The sequence below is a fragment of the Myxocyprinus asiaticus genome, chromosome 45 (genome assembly GCF_019703515.2).
Source record: "Myxocyprinus asiaticus isolate MX2 ecotype Aquarium Trade chromosome 45, UBuf_Myxa_2, whole genome shotgun sequence".
NCBI classification, from domain to species: domain Eukaryota; kingdom Metazoa; phylum Chordata; class Actinopteri; order Cypriniformes; family Catostomidae; genus Myxocyprinus; species Myxocyprinus asiaticus.
Window position 1 is genome coordinate 31,195,723 of NC_059388.1, and position 21,254 is coordinate 31,216,976.

At 37.0% G+C, this 21,254-nt stretch overlaps 2 protein-coding genes across 2 annotated transcripts in view; one reads left to right on the forward strand and one right to left on the reverse strand.

Moving 5' to 3' along the window:
- Positions 1-4,858, reverse strand: part of LOC127435201 (tubby-related protein 3-like) — a 17,693-nt gene extending 12,835 nt beyond the window's left edge. The window contains exons 1-3 of the mRNA XM_051688474.1: positions 4,762-4,858; positions 4,119-4,295; positions 268-309 (exon numbers count right to left, since the gene is read on the reverse strand). Coding sequence (XP_051544434.1) covers positions 268-309; positions 4,119-4,135 — 59 coding nt within the window. The 5' untranslated portion in view covers positions 4,136-4,295; positions 4,762-4,858. The remainder of the gene's footprint in view (positions 1-267; positions 310-4,118; positions 4,296-4,761) is intronic.
- Positions 4,859-20,499: 15,641 nt separating this feature from the next.
- Positions 20,500-21,254, forward strand: part of LOC127435193 (sodium-coupled neutral amino acid transporter 4-like) — a 40,524-nt gene continuing 39,769 nt past the window's right edge. The window contains exon 1 of the mRNA XM_051688460.1: positions 20,500-20,608. The gene's annotated coding sequence lies outside the window, so the exon portion shown is untranslated. The remainder of the gene's footprint in view (positions 20,609-21,254) is intronic.

A 21,254-nucleotide genomic window follows, 5' to 3' on the forward strand; every position in this document is an offset into this window, starting at 1 on the left:
ACACTGTAGTGATTGGAGAAACATTTCAGGCTGCACCTGAAACCGTCTGCCTGTTCGGTTTCTACAGTAATGCATTTATAATGAAAGTCTATGGGGCAAGTGTGCCAGATGGTTAAAAGCACAAATGTCCAACTCTTATTTTGGTAAAAGCACATGAATTATTCAGTAAAAGTGTGTGTATCTGAAATGTGCAGTAGTCTAGATTGTCTATTTGAGGTCGCATTACTTTTCTAGGCAGATGAACTTTAGATTGTATGTGTGTGTTACCTGGTCATGGTGGTGGACGCAAAGCTGGACGAACTCGACTGTCTTCGTTTTCATGCCGTTAACAGACAGACACGGATGAGAAGCACAAGAGAAGAGAGTAGCGGTCAGTACAGCAGTGATGAAGGTGTTCTCACCTCACAGACACATGCAGGTGTGAGGCGCTCTTGAGACGCACCTGTATGAATGTTTCATTCTCAGAGTGTGTGACTGAGGTAGGATGACACACAAACTGTCTGATGTACACCCGCGTAACCATGGTTACAAGCATCAATGGCCTGAGTTACAACAGACACACACACAATGTACTAACAGATTCTCTTTGAGAGAGAAAGAAACATCTAATTGAGGAAATAAAAACATTTAAAGTAGTGCTGTCAATTTAATGGATTCATTCAGTGCGATTAATTATATAAAAAATAATGCGTTAAAAAAATGTCTGCAATTAATCATGTCCCTGGAACGTAATTCAAGCATGAAGTACCACCTGTTTTCTCCAGGGGGCAGTAATAATAACTTCAGCTGTATAGGCAATGTGCAGCTTATACAGAGAACAAACCACACTCACTGACAGCAGACAGCACAACTCAGTGATGCTAACATAGCAATTCTGTTGCTAGATTTAGCAACATTTTAGACTACCTTGGCAACAGTTTTTTTTTTTCAACAAGCACCTAGCAACACATTTAGCTACTTTTAAAATGTATTTGGGACTTTTAGCACCTTTTGAAAAGTGACTCAAATGCTAAAATGCACACATTTTCCCTCTAAATGACACAAAAACAATTTTCTCTGTCACACACTCAGTCACAACACACGGTCTGGCTGCAAAAGTGCATTGAGTGACTTCAGCAGTAGCATGCGTTCGACGAGACAAATATTTTTTTGTGGGGTCAAATCATTTAAACACATTCAGTTCAGAGTGCAATTGTTTGGTTAGGAAGTCACAATTTAGAGGGGGGGTCTGGGTAGCTCAGCGAGTATTGACGCTGTCTACCACCTCCTGGAGTCACGAGTTTGAATCCAGGGCGTGCTGAGTGACTCCAGCCAGGTCTCCAAAGCAACCAAATTGGCCCGGTTGCTAGGGAGGGTAGAGTCACATGGGGTAACCTCCTCGTGGTTGCTATAATGTGGTTCTCGCTCTCGGTGGGGCGCGTGGTGAGTTGTGCATGGATGCCGCGGAGAATAGCGTGAAGTCTCCACACGCGTTATGTCTCCGCGGTAATGCGCTCAACAAGCCATGTGATAAGATGCACGGATTGACGGTCTCAGACGTGGAGGCAACTGGGATTCGTCCTCCGCCACCCAGATTGAGGCGAGTCACTACGCCACCACGAGGACTTAGAGCGCATTGTGAACTGGGCATGCCAAATTGGGGAGAAAAAAAGAAGAAAAAAAGAAAGTGGATAAGCTACTATGGCAATGACCATTGCGGAGCACTGTTCGCTGCTAGCATGCGACCATTTAGGTATGGCTTGCAAAGCTGCCTTTTCAGATTCTGTGGCGGCAACAAACTTCCAAATGCTCCGCATCAAGTCCACATAAATGATTAGGGGAACACTGGCTCCTAATTTTAGATGTGCTCATGCGTAACATTAGATGTGGGGAATGAGAAGTTCAGTCTCCTGTTGGATAAGTCCACTGATGTCAGTGTCTCGAAGTATCTGGGCATGGTGATTCGGTGTTTCAGTGCTAAGAAAAGAACACTTGTGTCCACATTTCTTGGGCTGGTTGAATTGGAGGGGGGCGGTGCCAGATCAATAGCAAAGGGATCTTCAGGGTACTGGCACTGATAATGCGTCCGTGATGACTGCGGTGCACAATGATGTGCACAATATTTTAAAGGAAAAATGTGCATTGCCCAATTTGCTACTCATCCGCTGTGTGTGCCACACGTTGGCTATTGATTGCGCCTGCCCTGCGGTAACTCGTATATTGAGCCAGTGGGAAGAACTGAAACTCCACTTTGAGTTGACCAAGGCCAGTGAGCATTGCTACATGGCGGATGTGCTCCACGCCATGTACATGAACAAGACCAACTATGTCTACCTGACATTCTTGAAATCAATCCTGTCTGACGTACAAGGTGCATTTGAGGGAGAGCAAATCGATCCTGTCAAGCTTTTGGACAATCTGGTACACCTCTTAACATCAGTTTGCAGCTTCCCAATCCGGGAAAGCCTGTCGTTACGTGACTCAAAGTGATTATTAAACCGCAAACAGCTGCTATTTAATTAAATACATATGTAGTCTGTATGTGCCTCGTGCTACAAAGTGAATAAGCGCTCTGCTCCCTGTCATCTGCTACAAAGAGAGCGTGTGATTCTCATGATGGTGTTTTCCATGTATGAGACAAGGATCTCTAAAAGGTGTGAGCACTTTGTGTCTTTCTGTCAACGCAACACTGTCTCCACACATTCACTTTGAAGTGCGCAGCACATGCAAACTATATATTTATCTCATTAAATAGCAGCTTTTGCTGCTAAATAATCTCACTAGGACATGACTTGATTTTAATTTGTGCACTGAATGTTTATCTAATTATATTCTTGCGTCAGACGGTATCGGGTTTTGGTATAGGAGCATTTTTACGAGCACAAATACAAGTATCAGATTCGATTCCCATGCCAGAATCATTATCAGGACATCCCTAGATTAAAAGATCAAGTATTTATATCATTACCAAATTCACAACACCAACCAAATTCACATGTTATTTTTATATATATACTGTATTTCTCAGATTAATCCAAAATGTTTTTGGTAACAATGTGTCTAATGGTTGACACACTCTGATATATTTGTAAGATTTACACTTTTCAATTTTATAACAAATTTCCATCAAAATTAAATGAGTAATCTTAACTCTTAATTTAAATTAAATAACATTAAAAAAGTCAATATTTTAAGTTTTATTCATTAAAAAAAAATAAAAAAAAATGTAATTACACAATTTAGTTTAATAAAAATGTGTTACATGTTTCAATAAAGATAAGTACATTCCGGTAATGAGAAATTAACCAAAAAAAAAACAATTTAAATCTGAAATAAAACATGAAATCATCTGCAGTCTTTATGTGCAAGATTTACTGGGTTCAAATTTCAGAACAGAATTTTTATACAGAAATATTCACTGCCATTGTTCAAATTTAGTTTTATAAGAATTACCAAACTGCATGACAAAAATGCATTTATTAAGGTTTATGTCATCTAATATATTCGTTACGTTAACAAAAAAAGCCTACTTTTAGGACAATTAAGCAAAATAAACATATTTATTTTAGTTTTTGCAATGTGACATCATTTTAATGATAGTTAAATAAATATTTTAATGACAGTTGTAATGCATAAATTAAATTGAACGCATTACAACAAATATTAAAATGCAGTTGCATTTTGACAGCATCAATTTATGTCTAATAATCCATCAATGACGATCAAATAAATCCCATAATGCGCACGTGACTACGTCAGAAGCGTAAAAGTCGTCACTGTTTAGGAGATAATTAGTAATTATATATAATCGTATGAATGACACATTATCAACGCATTTGTAAATGTATTAAATTAGAAATGCTCAGTTAAGATGCAGACTGTATTATCAAACATATTTCTCTTTTGTGCTTGTATTTCAGCTGTTCTGATGTGGATCTGCTGTTATTTTCCGATTCTTCATGTTTTGTTGCGTTTTAGCTTTGATGTTACAGTAGCACGAGACGCAACAGGACCCACAGAAACAAACACAAAAGTTAAGAAAAAACGTATAAACACACACCACACACACACAGCTGTCCCCAACCGGACGACACTTTTGGGTCATTTCTGGGAATTATGTTTCCATCGGTGTGTCTTACCTGCTGTAGAAACTCATGTTTATCCGCCGTTGCTATGGATTCCTCAGCTGCAGCCTCGCCGCGTCCCCGCAGCGTTGGTGATGAGTATGCGCATGCGCAGCCTGGCGCACATACACGAATCTTCCTCCAGGGGGCGCTCGATGGCTCAAAAGCTGAATCCTCATCGAAACCTTAGGACTGGTTTTGAGAAATATGTACACTTAAAAATATCGTCACTTAAATTTATTAATTGTATGGATTTTAATTTGACTAAAATAAAAATCCACTAGACCAATTTCTATAAATTATTATTATTATTATTTTTAAATCTCATCCTGTAATCACAAACGAGTGTGATTGGCCAGTCCTGACGAGCGCTGAGAACCAGCTCGTCAGGACTGGCCAATCAGAGTCGTTTGTGATTACAGGATGAGATTTAAAAATAATAATAATAATTTATAGAAATTGGTCTAGTGGATTATTATATATATATATAAAGAGCTCCTGGGAGGCTATTTCCAGTCATGCCAGTGAAGCTCCTATCTATTTTAATGGGGAAAGACCGAAAACTCCTAAACGGTTGGTCAATATTATGATCAAAGAACATATTTCAAATCAGCAGTAAAATCTGACAACACTGGAATCATAAATTGTGCGTCTTTACCTCAGATTACGCTGAAAAACGCAATTTTCCCGGCTCGTATGGCTAATGCGCACGCGTTTTGTCGAGTTGATTGATAGGCGATGTCTGTATCTAAAAGGTGATTGGCTCTTTTACCAGTAAGGCGGGACTTTCTTTCTACATCCGTTGACCGTTGGACGTTCCCATTTCTCTCATGCATTTTAATAAAAGTGGCCTGTTCTGCTAAATAGTCTCTGATAATGCGCAGCCTACAATTTTAAATAGTATGTGAAACAGAAAGCAGTATGCCACTATAAATGTTTCAAAGAGTAGTGATGATGTAACACTCCTATGTGACTATTTGAACAGATCTCTACTATACTATGTGGCAGCATAGAGTACTTTTTTCTTGGTCACATCACTGCTTTAGATTTAGCATCCTTTAGCTTTAGCATCCTTTAACTTTAGCATCCTTTAGCTTTAGCATCCTTTAGCTTTAGGATCCTTTAGCTTTAGCATCCTTTAGCTTTAGGATTCTTTAGCTTTAGCCTCCTTTAACTTTAGCATCCTTTAACTTAGCGTTAGCATCCTTTAGCTTTAGCATCCTTTAGCTTTAGCATCCTTTAGCTTTAGGATCCTTTAGCTTTAGGATCATTTAGCTTTACCATCCTTTAGTTTTAGCATCCTTTAGCTTTAGGATCCTTTAGCTTTAGCATCCTTTAGCTTTAGGATTCTTTAGCTTTAGCACCCTTTAGCATCCTTTAACTTTAACTTAGCGTTAGCATCCTTTAGCTTTAGCATCCTTTAGCTTTAGCATCCTTTAGCTTTAGGATCCTTTAGCTTTAGCATCCTTTAGCTTTAGGATTCTTTAGCTTTAGCCTCCTTTAGCTTTAGGATCCTTTAGCTTTAGCATCCTTTAGCTTTAGCATCCTTTAACTTAGCGTTAGCATCCTTTAGCTTTAGCATCCTTTAGCTTTAGCTTTAGCATCCTTTAGCTTTAGCATCCTTTAGCTTTAGGATTCTTTAGCTTTAGCATCCTTTAGCTTTAGGATCCTTTAGCTTTAGGATCCTTTAGCTTTAGCATCCTTTAGCTTTAGCATCCTTTAGTTTTAGGATCCTTTAGCTTTAGCATCCTTTAGCTTTAGCATCCTTTAACTTTAGCATCATTTAACTTAGCATTAGCATCCTTTAGCTTTAGCATCCTTTAGCTTTAGCCTTACAGTAACCATACAGTTACTGTTTTTGAAAATGATGTCGAGATGACTTGGGGAGAAATTACTTTCCACACACGTTATTTACACAAGTTATCTGCAGATGACATTGGACAATATCCACTGCACATTGAGACACGGAGCTGTTGCTCCATCCTGTAAAAAGAAGAAGTGGTTTAACAACGTGTATTTTAAGATATTTCGATCACAATGAGGGTGAATATTCACAAGCCATAGGCCAGCACCGGCTTAGCAAGGTTTCCAACTGCATTACACATGTAATTATTTTGATTTATTTTGCTAGATAATGTATAGCCCTCTGTGATATTATAAGTTAATATAATATGATAATTGATAATACTCCAGCTTTACGATAATTGAAGAGACCTGAAGAGAACACTGATGATGGACGAATGCTTGTGAGAAGTGAACATTTTATTCTCCTTTTTTTTTCTTTTATTTGCAAAAAAAGGACAGTTAACAGTGACGCAGTAATTTGACACAAATATAGATTAAATTGTCTGTTAACACTTTACAATAAGGTTCCATTCATTAATATGCATTAATGTATTATGAGGTATCATGATCAAACTATTAACAATATTTTTTTTACAGTATTTATTAATCTTTGTCAATATTAGTTAATAAAAATAGAATTGTTCATTGTTAGTTCATAGTGCATTAACTAATGTTAACATATACAACTTTTGATTTTTCAAATCTATTTGTATCTTGAAATTAACATTAACTAAGATTAATAAATGTTGTAAAAGTATTGTTCATTGTTAATTCATGATCAATTCAAAGCATCACAATCTAATGAACATCTGCTTAACATCTTAAAAAGATCAGATTTACAAACATTCTGAATCAGAAGAATTAGGCAAAGTGTGTGAGTGACCCCTGATAGCACACATACATCACCCAGACGTCTATCTGATGTGTGTGTTTAAATCTGGAGGATGTATTTTTCACATTGTTTGCTCATCTCCAATCCGTCTATTATAAGACGTATATCAATAGTTATGTCTCGGATGTCAATAAGACATTCAGCAGATGACTTTGAGATGATTATGATTAAGAATGTTTGTAAATCTGATCTTTTTAAGATGTTTAGGAGATGTTAATTAGATTATGATGCTTTCCAGATGAAAAGATCTAAAACAGACATCTCGGAGGTGTATGTGTGCTATCTGGGACTGGTCAGAAATATGTGTGATATTGGATTATGACAGAGCACAGGACGTGTCTGATGTTTTCTTAATCCATTGGATAGTGCTGAACTGTCTGTTATCATTGTTTAAATGCCTTTACTTTAAACTCTCTCATGCGGCACCTGGATTACCAATCTGGAAAACAACTTTTTTTTTTTTTGCACTTAAGCACCATCTGTGAACACATATTGCTTGAAAAATAGTCAGAAATAGTCGCTCTCTAGGGATCTGCAGAGTACGTCTTTTCTGAACGCAGCAGTACCCTTCATTCAGCGCCCGGGGGAGATTTGGGTCAGGAGTGTGTCCACACAACTACAACTGGGAGGACATGAGAGAACACATGAAGGTGGACGGGGCAACACCGACAAAAACACAGCTGGTTGTTCACCGTACACACACACACAAGATTATTTATCCAGATCGTCTCGCTGAAACAACCGAAAACCACTTCAGACCAGCGGCCTCCACAAACAAACACGCTTTGACACAAAAACATGAACAGGAAGTTCCTCAAAGAATAAGCCAACAAAAACCATGGGAACATTGTTATGGTTCTATTTCAATGTTTTCAGATTTGGAGACATAATTAGTTGGCCTACAAAAATAGCTTTGTTGAAAACTTTAATGGAACAGCTGTCGCTAAAGGCAACAAACATAAACCAACAGTATGAGGTCTAGACATTTAGGAGAGGATTAAAAATAGACTGATTGAATGATAGAAAGATTTTTCATTTAAGTATCAACTTTGTTTCAGATGTTTCTTCTAGAATTCTCTTGGATAAAAAAAAAGGCACAAATGGGACAATTGTTGACATACAGTTAGGGGTGGGATTCGTAAGCAATTTAACGATTGCTGTTCTGTAACGGTTACATTAACAATTCTTTTAGTACTTTTGAGGACGAAATATTTTGGATAAAATAAAAGCCAAATTGAACAAAGTGAATGCCTTGCGGTTCAGTATGATTTTCACAAAAAAAGATGCGGCAAATAAGAGTTTTTTTGTTCAGGAGGTAGTGCTGTATGTTTTGCTATTTTGATGCAAAAGAACCGGCTCATAAGAGTCATTCGTTCAGGAATCGGACTACACTGGTCACGCTGTATGTTTCATGGTGTAGATGAAAAGAACTGATTCATAAGAGTCGTTCGTTTGGGAATCGAGCTACATTGGTCGTGCTGTACGATTAGTGTTGCAGATTAAAGAGAACTGACTCATAAGAGTCGTTTGTTTGGGAATCAAGCTACTTTGGTCACGCTGTACGATTCGTGTTGCAGATTAAAGAGAACTGACTCATAAGAGTCGTTTGTTTGGGAATCGAGCTACTTTGGTCACGCTGTATGATTCGTGTTGCAGATTAAAGAGAACTGACTCATAAGAGTCATTTGTTTGGGAATCGAGCTACTTTGGTCACGCTGTATGATTCGTGTTGCAGATTAAAAGAACTGACTCATAAGAGTCGTTCATTTGGGAATCGAGCTACTTTGGTCACGCTGTATGATTCGTGCTGTAGATTAAAAAGAACTGACTCATAAGAGTCGTTCGTTTGGGAATCGAGCTACATTGGTCACGCTGTATGATTAGTGTTGCAGATTAAAAGAACTGACTCATAAGAGTCATTCGTTTGGGAATTGAGCTACATTGGTCACGCTGTATGATGAGTGTTGCAGATTAAAGAGAACTGACTCATAAGAGTCGTTCGTTTGGGAATCAAGCTACATTGGTAGTGGTGTATGATTCGTGCTGCAGATTAAGAGAACCGACTCATAAGAGTCATTCGTTTGGGAATCGAGCTACATTGGTCGCGCTGTATGATTAGTGCTGCAGATTAAGAGAACCGACTCATAAGAGTCGTTCGTTTGGGAATCGAGCTACATTGGTCGCGCTGTATGATTCGTGCTGTAGATTAAAAAGAACTGACACATAAGAGTCGTTCGTTTGGGAATCGAGCTACATTGGTCACGCTGTATGATTCGTGCTGCAGATTAAAAGAACCGACTCATAAGAGTCATTCGTTTGGGAATCAGACTACACTAGTCACACTGTTTGATTCATGCTGTAGATTAAAAAGAACTGACTCATAAGAGTCATCAGACTACACTGGTCTCGCTGTGTGTTTCACGCTGCTGATTCAAGCGAGATCTCTTTTATTTTTATTTTTTCAAGTTTGGATCGAGCGAGTGGTGATATGCTGGAAATCAAGCAGTGATTTTCTTAACCTGAGTGCTAGAAAGTTATTTTTCAAACTGTAATTCATAATGCAATTCAAGTATGTGTTGCATTCTCAGCATTACCACAAGGGGTGCTAAAGTCAGCATTACTATAAAGTTCTTCTTCTATGGTCAGTTTTCTTTTTCAGGCCAACTGCTTTCATGGAGGAAGAGTTTGAAGAGAATCTTGTTGAGCAAGTCAAAGTTGATGTTTATAGTAAGCTACCTGAATAATTAAACATCCAATTTAATTGCACAGGCATTTAAAGGGAACTCAAATTGTATATGCTTAAAGGCCAAAGTATACTTTGCACTTCTGCGTTGCTGATTGCTCCACGCACAGTATGTGTGACGTAAATTGCGTCATCAGCACAGCCATGATTTTCTTGACTCATGTGGTCCTCGTATGTGCACGCGCTGGCCATTGACTGAACTAAAAGAGTGTCACAAAGCAGCTGTAGTGCGCATGCGTCGAACGTGTTCATGTTTGCTCGCGGTTAGAAAAGTAGACTCGCAAAGGCAACGTGAAAAACGAAGTATACCTTTTTTTAAATTTTTTTTATTGCTGTAACCAATATGACATGACAGTCAAACCAACTGAAAGCATAAGAAATAAAATAAATAAATAAATAAAATAAAAAAAAATTACAAAAATGTATATCGAAAATATACAGATTTCAAAAGGCTATAAATTATACAATATACAATGCGTATAACATTAAGATTCAAAAGGGGATATTTAAGGCTTTATAAAAGTTAATACTCTTTAAAAACGATGTATACCTGTGCCTTAAGCATCATGATAACAACGTCACAATGCGAAATATCTGAATGGTGCTAAAGTAGGCTTCATTTTCTTCATGCAAAATATTATTTCTTATTTTGCTCTTTTACATTTGGGGTAAAATCGACCCTGAAATATGTTCTTGACAGGATTGATGAGATTAACCCCTTAAAAATACATCAAGTATCATAATTAATTATTAATGCTAATGCAGTAATGTAAAATGCAATTTTTAAAAGAAATGTTTGTCAACACTGTTAAGGGAGAGAGTATATTTCATAAGTGTGTGTGTGTGTGTGTGTGTGTGTGTGTGTGTGTGTGTGTGTGTGTGTGTGTGTGTTGTGTAAACATCCATCTGAATTGGAGCGTTTTTAAAAATACATCAATGTTGTCCATCATGCTGATCACACCACCATCGGATGGTCTCTGTTTTGGATTTGATGCATGAATTGATTATGTATTCATTTTGTGTGTGTATTCAGAACGGAATGTGAACAGCAACATTCCCGCTGTGCAGTGGCTGATTGGACGCTGTTTTTACTGTCCAGTCTAATTATTACTGGACATTCAATCATCCAAACACATGTACAGCAAAACAATGATCATAGCAGAGAATATGTAACATCTAAATGAAGACTTGCAGTATTATTATGGCTCTTTGTGTTTGTCAAACGTTAGCGGAAGTGCGACTAAAGTGTCCAAATACTCATGTTTTATCATCCTGGATTATCAAAGGCAAACCAGCTAGCTGTATTTGAATTACAAATAATATTTGAATTGTATAGAATAGTCATGACCATCTTTATTCGTGTTGATTTACTCACTCTACTGACTCTACTGTTTCTGAAACTAGTTCTTTCAGGCCAGAAAAAGCTTCATCAGGCACTTGAAAGCTTAACAAGCTTCACATCCCAGCATATACACGGCTTTCAATCACACAGTAATGAGGTTTTGTTAATGGAGATCCGCCGCAGCAGGCGAGGGGCATCCGTCTGTGACCGCCAGACCAAAACATCTAACAGAAGACACTCACAAGTGCCCTACAAATATTACATAACCCGTTATATAACAGCCATAACGACTATAAAGAAATCAGTCAAGCGGAAGAATGTGACAATTCCTCGAGACAAAACTGGACCTGTGAGCATCACTTTGTTTCTGTTATAGTCAAGTTACGCTATCAAACTGCCCAAATATCCCCTTTATGATCTTCATTACACAGATTTCTGTTTTCGGAAACTATTGAACTTGGAACGTATTTATATGAAACATTCAAAAACGAATATGTTCTCATTGGGTGTTAACAGGAAGTCTCTATGAAAGGACATGAAAATATGCATAGACACACTGTCTCACCTGGATGAGAAATATTTTATAGTACATATGGCTATGATACAAACAAACCCGCCCATGATTCGGACAGAAATATACGGTTGTCCGTGATGATAAAAATGAGAAATCTTTAAAAAATATATATAGTTTAAAACATGTGTATCAAGTTTGAAGAATTGTAATATTTGTGTCCATGTTGGTTTCATACATTTTTGAAAAACATTTATAGCATTTTCTCCAAAAAATTTGATGTTAAACGGTGTAACCATCAAGTAAAGGGTATTAATATGGATCCGCCGAAGGGGTCCACAGGGGGGCGCTATATCACGAAAAAAGTTTACGCTTAAAATCTTAACATCACCATATACAGAAGTCAGGCATATGAGGTATCATTTGAAAGCTTAGAATCTGAACTTTTCCAAAATAACCACCACTTCTGGCTTTATGTTACTTAAAATAACAAAATAAGGCCACAATTCATTCGCGTTGGAAATTAGCGCCCCCTAGAGGTAATGGGGTAGAAATATTTATATGAAAATAAAAGTTCTCCACATAGCCCATAATAGACAAGTCATATATTAAATGAAAGCTGTCATTCTCAAGAATGTGACTGTATAGTTTATTTTGTTGCGCTAATACCACAGTTCGAAAGATTTTCAAAAGAATCACAAAGTGAAATATGATTTCTGTAAGTCATCAAATACAAACGTCTCTTTTATGTGGATGTGTATATATGTTTTTACCTGAGGCAGTTTTCTAAAAAATGAGCCATTTTTTATTTATCTGTGAGTTTGCTTGGCTGAATAATCCAAAGTTATATCTTAGATATCCAGAACAAAATATGCCATCCAGAAGGAAATTCATGCAAAACAAATCATCAGAAAAGTATGTTTTTGACTATTAAAGATAAAATTGTATTTATGATATAGGAGGATCTCAGCTTTCTAATGACACTTACTGTAGATTGAACTTCTAGTCCACTCAGAGGCCGAGATATTCAATTAAATAATGAGGGTGTTGCTTGAACTGAAAATCAGACTGAATGTATATGGACGAGCACATCTGTGAGGGCTCAAATGCATTAGAGCGCCACCTACATTTCAGATCTGTATATTGTGGTGGAATGTGATAGAGATAAAATATTTTTTCTAGTGCTTTTTGCCACCTAGTGGAATAAAATGAGACTTTCCAAAGTGAGGTAGAGTGAACAGAACCAGAATTACATGTTTACAAAGTTAGGACAACAAATTATTTTTTAAACTTTCTGTTAATCATAAGATTATAAACACATACAATAGTATTTAAGAATAGTTGGAGTCTTTTGGGTGGTTGTAACAGGTAAAGGTTGGGCAAGGAGGAAGTGGGAACCGGCTGAACAGTCAACAGAAATTTTAATAAGAAACTCAACATAAAACAAACATAAACAAACACAGTCACACATGCACTGTGGCCACGTGCATCTCTCTCTCTCTCTCGAACCGGCGTCTCCGGCTGCCCTTTATCTCGCTTACCGTGCATCATCACGGCCCAGCCACACCCTCCTCCTCGTCACAGGGGTTCTCTGAAAAATTAGACTTTTTTTTTGCAATTAGTCCACAATATGAGTAAATGACGAGCTTTTAAATTTGACTGTGAAAAAGTGTGGGCGGCATATATGTGTGTATATATATATATATATATATATATATATATATATATATATATTATTATTATTATTATTATTATTATTTATGTTTTTAATCATGATTTTTTGAGTAACGAATATCCAGAAGTTTTCTTAGGTTTACTCCATTTGACTTTTGAACAAAATGTGCCTTTTCATAAATATGTCAGAATATATATATATATTTTTTTAAACTTCACATACAGTCTTGATGGTCTAAAGGGGTCCTCTCTGTTTTTATGCTACATGCATGATGGTTACACCACCTGACTTTAATTGATAATTTTTTTTTTTTTTTTTTTAAATGTCAATGCTTTAAACAAATAAATAAATAAATAACATTTCATTCCAAATTATTTATGCCAGCATTTCTTTTTTTATTTAAAGAATTTCAGCTTTTAATGAGACTTTTATTCATTTTATTTATTTTATTGTCTCTGGACGGTTACACTACTTAGACGTTTTTTTTTACTTTAAACCCCAGAAATAATATCAAAATGATTTTGAACTCAGAAATTGAAAGCGAGTTCATTAAAGTAATTGTTTTGTGTGAATTTAATTTTTAATGTATTTATGAATAACTTAAAAGATCCAAGGGAAATCACTGACCCAACTGTCTGGATGTTCTGGTACAAAACATCCATGTTTGGGTCCATCTGTGTCAACACCCACCTATGACCCGGGTACCCACCCCACCCCACCACTCTCAAACCCTCACAACACATACAGATGTTTCTACGGCAACAACAGACACTTGATATTTTGCTCCAGTGTTTCCTAATATGAAGATGACCATGTCCAGAAACAAACTGCTTGAAGCAGATGAGCAAAACAAATGCAGCTGCAAACGCTACAGCTGCGCATGCAACCTTTGCACCTTTTAAGCATGTTATAGAGATTAACACACACTGCATGCAGGAACTGCAAATAAAGTTTTGGGTGCATGAGCAAGTTTACATGCACACCAGTCTGCAAATAACTACCAAAAATTACTATTATTTTTTAAACGTGTTTAGGTGAGACTTAAAATCGTCAGATTAAAGCCCAAAGTATACACAAACGCTTAGCATCTGCATACTGTCGAAGGCTAGCCTTTTAAAGTATACTTCATTTGACTGTGCGTGCATATGCGCTAGGACTGATATGAGATACTGTATTATTTATCTTCAAGAGTTTAGACCCATATATATGACTTTTTTATTCCTTCAGGCATTGCATGCCTGGCAGGGATCTTGGAGAGATAGCACCCCTCTAATCATAAACTCCGCCGAACATGATTGCATCATGCGCATCTCGCGCAGAACATCACGGCCATAATGGCCCGGCAAAGCCACTTTTAGATGGAGAGGAGAAACGCAAGGCGCGAGCCGGTGAGAAATCATCCACAACTTCTTCGTGCTCTATATCCCGTCCTCATGCACCTACTTTGTGCGGTCTCTCGTGAACCATGAAAATCAAATCCATTTGGCAAATATTGCCACTCCATGTAAAACAAATGTGTGACACTGCAGAACATAATTGGGAACATGATATTTCCTTTTCATGTATATATAGTATTTATTGAGCATCACCTGTTCTCCTCCATTTCATAACCTCAAATATGTTGTTGTAGCTTAAAATAAAAAATTCCTGTCTAGCACCATCTCATCAAAATTGATTCAGACTCATCTATTGAAGTATTTAAAGAGTAAATAATTTGATGTCATGTCTGTTTAATCTGTTCTGTTTGTTTTAGTAAAATAATGCAAGTACATTAGTGAAGATTGGTGGATTTTATTACATCAAAGTTCAGGAAAGCCATTCCAAAATTACCCACAAAGCTTTCACCTCATTTTCTCGAAAGATGTCAAGAGAAATGTCTAGAATAATTGATGTTGAGGCAAGTGCATACCTGTGCTGTGAGATAAAACCTTTGGGCAAACACACACACATTTAAATGGCCACATATGCTTACAAAAAGCATGTCAATGATTGATGGCTTATTCTGTAAAACACTCGGCTGCTTTCTCAGAACAGAATGTACCAGAACTTCTGGAGTTTAAACACAAGCCAAAACAAGCTCAGAGAGAGAATACGATAACATTCGACATCTAAAACTGTCATAAGATCCACAGATAACACAATGATGATGATATTTTTGTCAACATATCTGGTTGAAAACTTAGAACTTATCCAATTACACATAGTGAGAGAGATTGATCAGAGAGTCGTGGGCTCTGTACCCAAATCTCCCAGCATGTTTGGTCTAATTTTCCAGTTTCCTTCACAGAGAAGGCAATTGCATAATGCTTTGCGCCAAACAATCCATCCAAGATGGCAAACAAAGTGAAAAGGAGGTCATTATAAACACTGGGTACAATAAGGCTTAAGGCCCCTTTTATGAAAATGTCCTTTTTGTCTGGCTGCAAAGTGTATCAAGTTTGAAAAAATGCCTGTATTTTTTATTGAATACTGATGGAGCAACACAAAGGTTGTTTTGATTCAAATTCACCATTTATAAAAAGTTGGCAAAGGGGCCTTTTGGGGTAAAAGGGGGGTTCGATATACTGTAGGGGCAATAGTTCAATCACATTTGGGATTTCCTAACATCTCAAGTATGCTAAACAAATAAACCTCTGTTGTGGCTGGATCAGGCTACGTCCACACAAATACATTTTCATTTGAAAACGTGTCTTTTTCTCTACGTTGGCCTTCCATCCAAACTGAGATGGCGTTTTTGTCAGTAAAAATTTAGTTTTTTTGAAAACACTCTCCCAAGTGGATACATTTTAAAACGCCATCTTTGCGTTGTAGTGTGGATAGGGAAGACGGAGATATCTGAAAACGAGTATGGATTTGTTGTCATGTGATGCAGTCATGTGATCCATTCAACCCAAAACAATCAAGATGGCGGCCCACGTTGTAGCGGCGTTATTGTGCCTGATATTCACTTTAAGAGCGTTGTTAAAGATAAATGTTACTTGGGGCCTGGGTAGCTCAGCGAGTATTGATGCTAACTACTACCCCTGGAGTTGTGAGTTTGAATCCAGGGTGTGCTGAGTGACTCCAGTCAGGTCTCCTAAGCAACCAAATTGGCCCGGTTGCTAGGGAGGGTAGAGTCACATGGGGTAACCTCCTCGTGGTCGTGATTAGTGGTTCTCGCTCTCAATGGGGTGTGTGGTAAATTGTGCGTGGATTGCGGAGAGTAGCATGAGCCTCCACATGATGTGAGTCTCCACTGTGTCATGCACAACGAGTCACATGATAAGATGCGCGGATTGATGGTCTCAGAAGCGGAGGCAACTGAGATTTGTCCTCCGTCACCCGGACTGAGGTGAGTAACCACGCCACCACGAGGACCTACTAAGTATTGGGAATTGGGCATTCCAAAATTGGGGAGAAAAGGGGATCGTAATTTATCGCATTTGCAGTAAGGGGATTTAAGAGTTTGGATACGTTTCAGTGTGGACGAGCAACTTTTGGAAAACGTTTGAAATTGGCAGTGTGGACGGAGCGTTTCTAAAACGAAAACGCGTTTTTAAATATCCGGATTAATGTAGACGTAGCCTCAGTCATTGTAAGCCCACTATAGAGCGTAACAGTCTGATTCCGAAGTAAAAATCCCATTCATTTATCCCATAAACTAATTGATATTCAAAGATATCCTATAAATCTTTAAAGACAGACATACCCTGAGCTACTATGTTGTTCATCGATGGTATATGCTTCCGTTGAAGCCATCCATCTGCGTTATTTCAACTTCATTGTTTAAAAATCCTGTTTGATAGCAAAATTAATGGTAAATGACTACATCACCCATGGTACAGCACAGCAAAGAAAGATCCACCAATCAGAGAACCGTGGCCAACGAAACCCGCGAAACATGCCTCGGAGTGACCCATGACACACTGTGAATGGCATAATCGAGTCAGTCTCCCTTCACCCTTAAAGTACTTATATATTTGAACATATCAGGATATTTTCAATAAACGTAAAATATATTGTTTCTTTACTTATAATCAACGACCTAAAATAAATCGTTTTATATATTCCCATCGTTTTGTATTCAATGACATCATTCGCAATGCTTCATGGGATTGTAGTTTGTTCCCTCATGAAAGACGGTAAGTACAAAACTGTTTTGGGGAACAAAACTGAAAATAACAATTAAGTATTTTGTCTCAAAATAAATGTGATAATTCCAGGGATTCTCATTAGCTACATACATTTGCAACATTTTAAAAGTTATTAAATTAGAATTCAGTGACCTAAAATTCAGCCTTTAGAAACTGAACGCGTTGACCTCATGGATCAGGAAAATTTAGCCGTGCATTGTGACAAACAGGTGTTTGGGCAAGTGTTATGGTAGTTTTTGTTGCTGTTTATTGTTCAGGGACCCCGTGGGGCCCTATACTTATATTGCATTCAGTTCCATTCTGTTTTACCCGATTTTTGTGTGTGCAATGTATTTTTGCACTTATTATACAGTAGTATCACACCATCAGCTTAGCAACAAGCTAATGATAAATTCTTTTGAAATCAATTGTGATCTCGTCTTAATGTAATTTCTCCGAGAATACACTTTTAGAGGAAAATTTTCTATATAGTACTCAAATGAAGAAGAGTTTGTATTTTAGATGAATTGTTCTGAATCCATTGCACGAGACAGAAAGTTCTGATGTGATCCGTACAGTATCTAAGCTTTCCACTGACAGAGAGTCTATTTCGGCTAACTGGGTCACTTGTAAATGTACCTGCCCTTCCAAAAATACCTGCAGGCACTTCCAGTGTGCTGTACACGGTTCTGACGTATCAACCCTCCAGCTGATCCCAACAAGCCTTTCAAATTCGTGGATGCCGGCATTCATTGAAACTATAACTATGTTTGGAATAGCACATTACACATACTGGGTCATTCCTGTTATGCAGTACCTTTTAAACTCTGTACCATCTAAAAAAGGAATACGGTTGTATTATAATTTGAGGAAGTTTTTATAACCTGATTGTTTACACAATGGCCAGAAAATGAACAGGATGCCTAATAGGATGGAAATAGAGCTAAAGTTAGTCATTGTTCAGTAAGGGATTGGGAGTCACATGAAGTTATCTTTTTATATTCCTTAACCATCTTTTGAAATGTTATATCACCATGGTGATTATATTATTTCATCAAACGGGTAGGAACGTTTTAACCTCCTGAGACCCCGCGTCCACATGCGAGGACATTACGTTTTGGCTTCGCTATAGGCTATGCATAATTTCATTTTATTTAAACCGACTGATCTCAGTTCAGGAGACTCTGTGATGTCATTAAAGGGTTAAACTTTTGATGCACTGAGTCATGTGACAAAACAACATGGCGCCGATCTCAGCTGAGTTTGTCTTTGGGAGAAGCGACAACAAAACTACATCTGGTGAGAAACCTCACTCAGTTTTTACATTGAAACCTGTTTGAGTCAAAAGATTAGAGTCTCTAGTTTCATCCGATATGCCATTTTAAAAACCGCATTGATTTATCGCGAAACAGCACGCTGTTAAACACAATGATCACGTATGTGGACTATAGGCTAATCTTCCTAAAAATATCCTATATTCACTGTGCATTATCACACCACATTCAAAAACTGGAAAATTTTGCTTTCAGAGGCTTTATGTGGAGTTAGGATGAACATAAGGTGCATTTCAAACTGTTCTGAGACCAGTGCAGACAGACAGCACACTGGAGGTTAAGTCATTCACTAAATAGGGAGCAAGGGAGCATCCTATAGCTCTCTATGCAGCTAAGTGCGTTCGCTCCTAAAATCTGATCAAAAGTTCAGTTTCAGGCTGCAGATGATGTTTGGATCACTCAACATGTTTGACAGACATGTGACAATGATAATCAGTACATAGATTCAGAATTTATAATGTATCATTTTATTTTAACATGGTTGGCAGTGATTTGATGATGCTGGTCATTACTTTAAATCTGAATTAATTATGCTAATTTATGATGTAATGTCTGTAACGTCTAAAAAACATGAATAATCAACACTCCTGGAAACATAATAAACGGTTGACTTTCTGTAGTTTGGTATTATTTAAAATTTCACAACTTAGTCCCGCTGTCCACATATGTGGACACATTTTTCATCTAAAAAAAAAAAAATAGCTTAGGTGCTACTAGTTACAAATAAAAAAAGGGAAATGGAAAATGCACACAGCAGTTACAGAATCTATCAAATAAATTGCTAAAAAAATATTGATATTTGTGATGTTGTTTTCTCACCAAAAAGATGTCACTTCCTGGAGGATGAAAGTTAAAGGGATATTGTTAAAGACTTAACAGGATAAAAAATAGATTTTATTGAGGACACTGGAAAAACTTCTACATATAAAAAAAATAAAATAAAAATATTCCTTAGAAAACATGTTCTTATATATATATATAATATTTGTTTCTTTTTATTTTGTTGATACTGATAGTAATAGCTATCACCGTGTTACCACAATATTAATGTCTTTTAGTAAAAAATAAAGATACATTTTTATGGGAGCCATTTTTCTTTATTAGTCTCTTGTTTGATTGATTCTTATACTACCTTCACCTCTCTTTTACAGTTATGTGATTTCACTCAAGGACTTTCACATGTATTTACATGAGATGTGTCATCACTGATATCTGTGCTTACTCAACAAAAAAAAAAAAAAAAAAAAAGCAAAGTCATCTGAATGAATTTGGCACTCTGTAAGTGACCTTGTGTTCAGAGACTAAACAAACATCTACAAACATGATAGATTGACATTTGTTCAACAATTAGAATATATATATATTAACTCATGCCTTATTATAATATGACACATTTGAGGTTATCACTGTTTTATTCTCAGGAGACAACTCAACAGCTGAGAATATGTCAAAGCAGCAATACCAAAAAGTGAAGGATAAAAAAGCATGCATGATAATAGAAATTGTAAAAATAAAAATATGATATACAATAAAATTAAATAAGACAAAGCAAAATATATATAAAATAGAATAGCATAAGTTAAAATAAAATATTTGATTTTTTATTTGTCAAACCAATTCTGTACAGCTTTGGACATGCAACCTAAGCATCAGATCATATATCAAGAATATGATGCATGTATTATATTACATTTCTGAGCAGCAGGTCATGCCAGTAAAGGTGCATGAAACCACATGACTGTTCAGGATTCTGTCATATGCATTCAACAATCACGAAAAATCAAAAGCCATTTCAAAGCCAATGTTCATAAGCATCGTTCATGATTACATTCACAACTGTGATTACACACAGAAACCGGTTTCTCGTGAATGACACTCTCTGGATGAGAGAGACCGATAAGACCTGCGCGCGCCTGTCTTGTTGGTGTAATTTGATGCTCAAGAAAGGTTTGCCATCACATGGTGGAAATTTCCACGCGCTCCTCCCAGTTAAATGGTTTGATATGTCCACTCGTGTGTTTTTCACCCTGAGAGATTTGCGCTAATTCCAGGTGGGTTCTCACATGCACACACATTAGTTAATCCGAAGGAAAGTGAAACATTGACTTTGCAGCACCAGGGATTGCTGTTGCACGAGATGTATCGGTACATTAAGAAAGCATCACTTAATGTAAACGAACCGATCAGCAGTGTCATTATGTCTAACAATGAGCTTTATACATTTGATATGAATCGTTTTTTAATGCATGTTATTGTTACATCGCTTAAATTACAAATGTGCAAATTTACAAGCAACAATTTTGCAAAAATGGTCCTACTGTAGTAACTGAAGGGTGTTGCCTTATGGGGTCTTTTAAATGTGCAAACGTTAAAGCAAAATATCTGAAACTTTAAGGTTTTCACTTTACTCTAAAATGCGCCAAAAGTGGACTTTATACATTTTAATGTTATTATAAATATTATTAATGGAAGCCTATTGTTTTGGTGTCGCGCGGACAAAGCGTTTGGTTGGCGCGCGCGATCTGGACCAGCGAATCAAACGTGCCGCATTAAAGCATCTTAATACAATTTATACAGATTTCTTATATAGACGTGTGTGTGTGTGTATATATATATATATGTGTGTTTATATATATATATAGGATTCTAGAGCACTGATGTACTTTTATGATGTTTGGGTCAGGAAGAAAAGTTTTG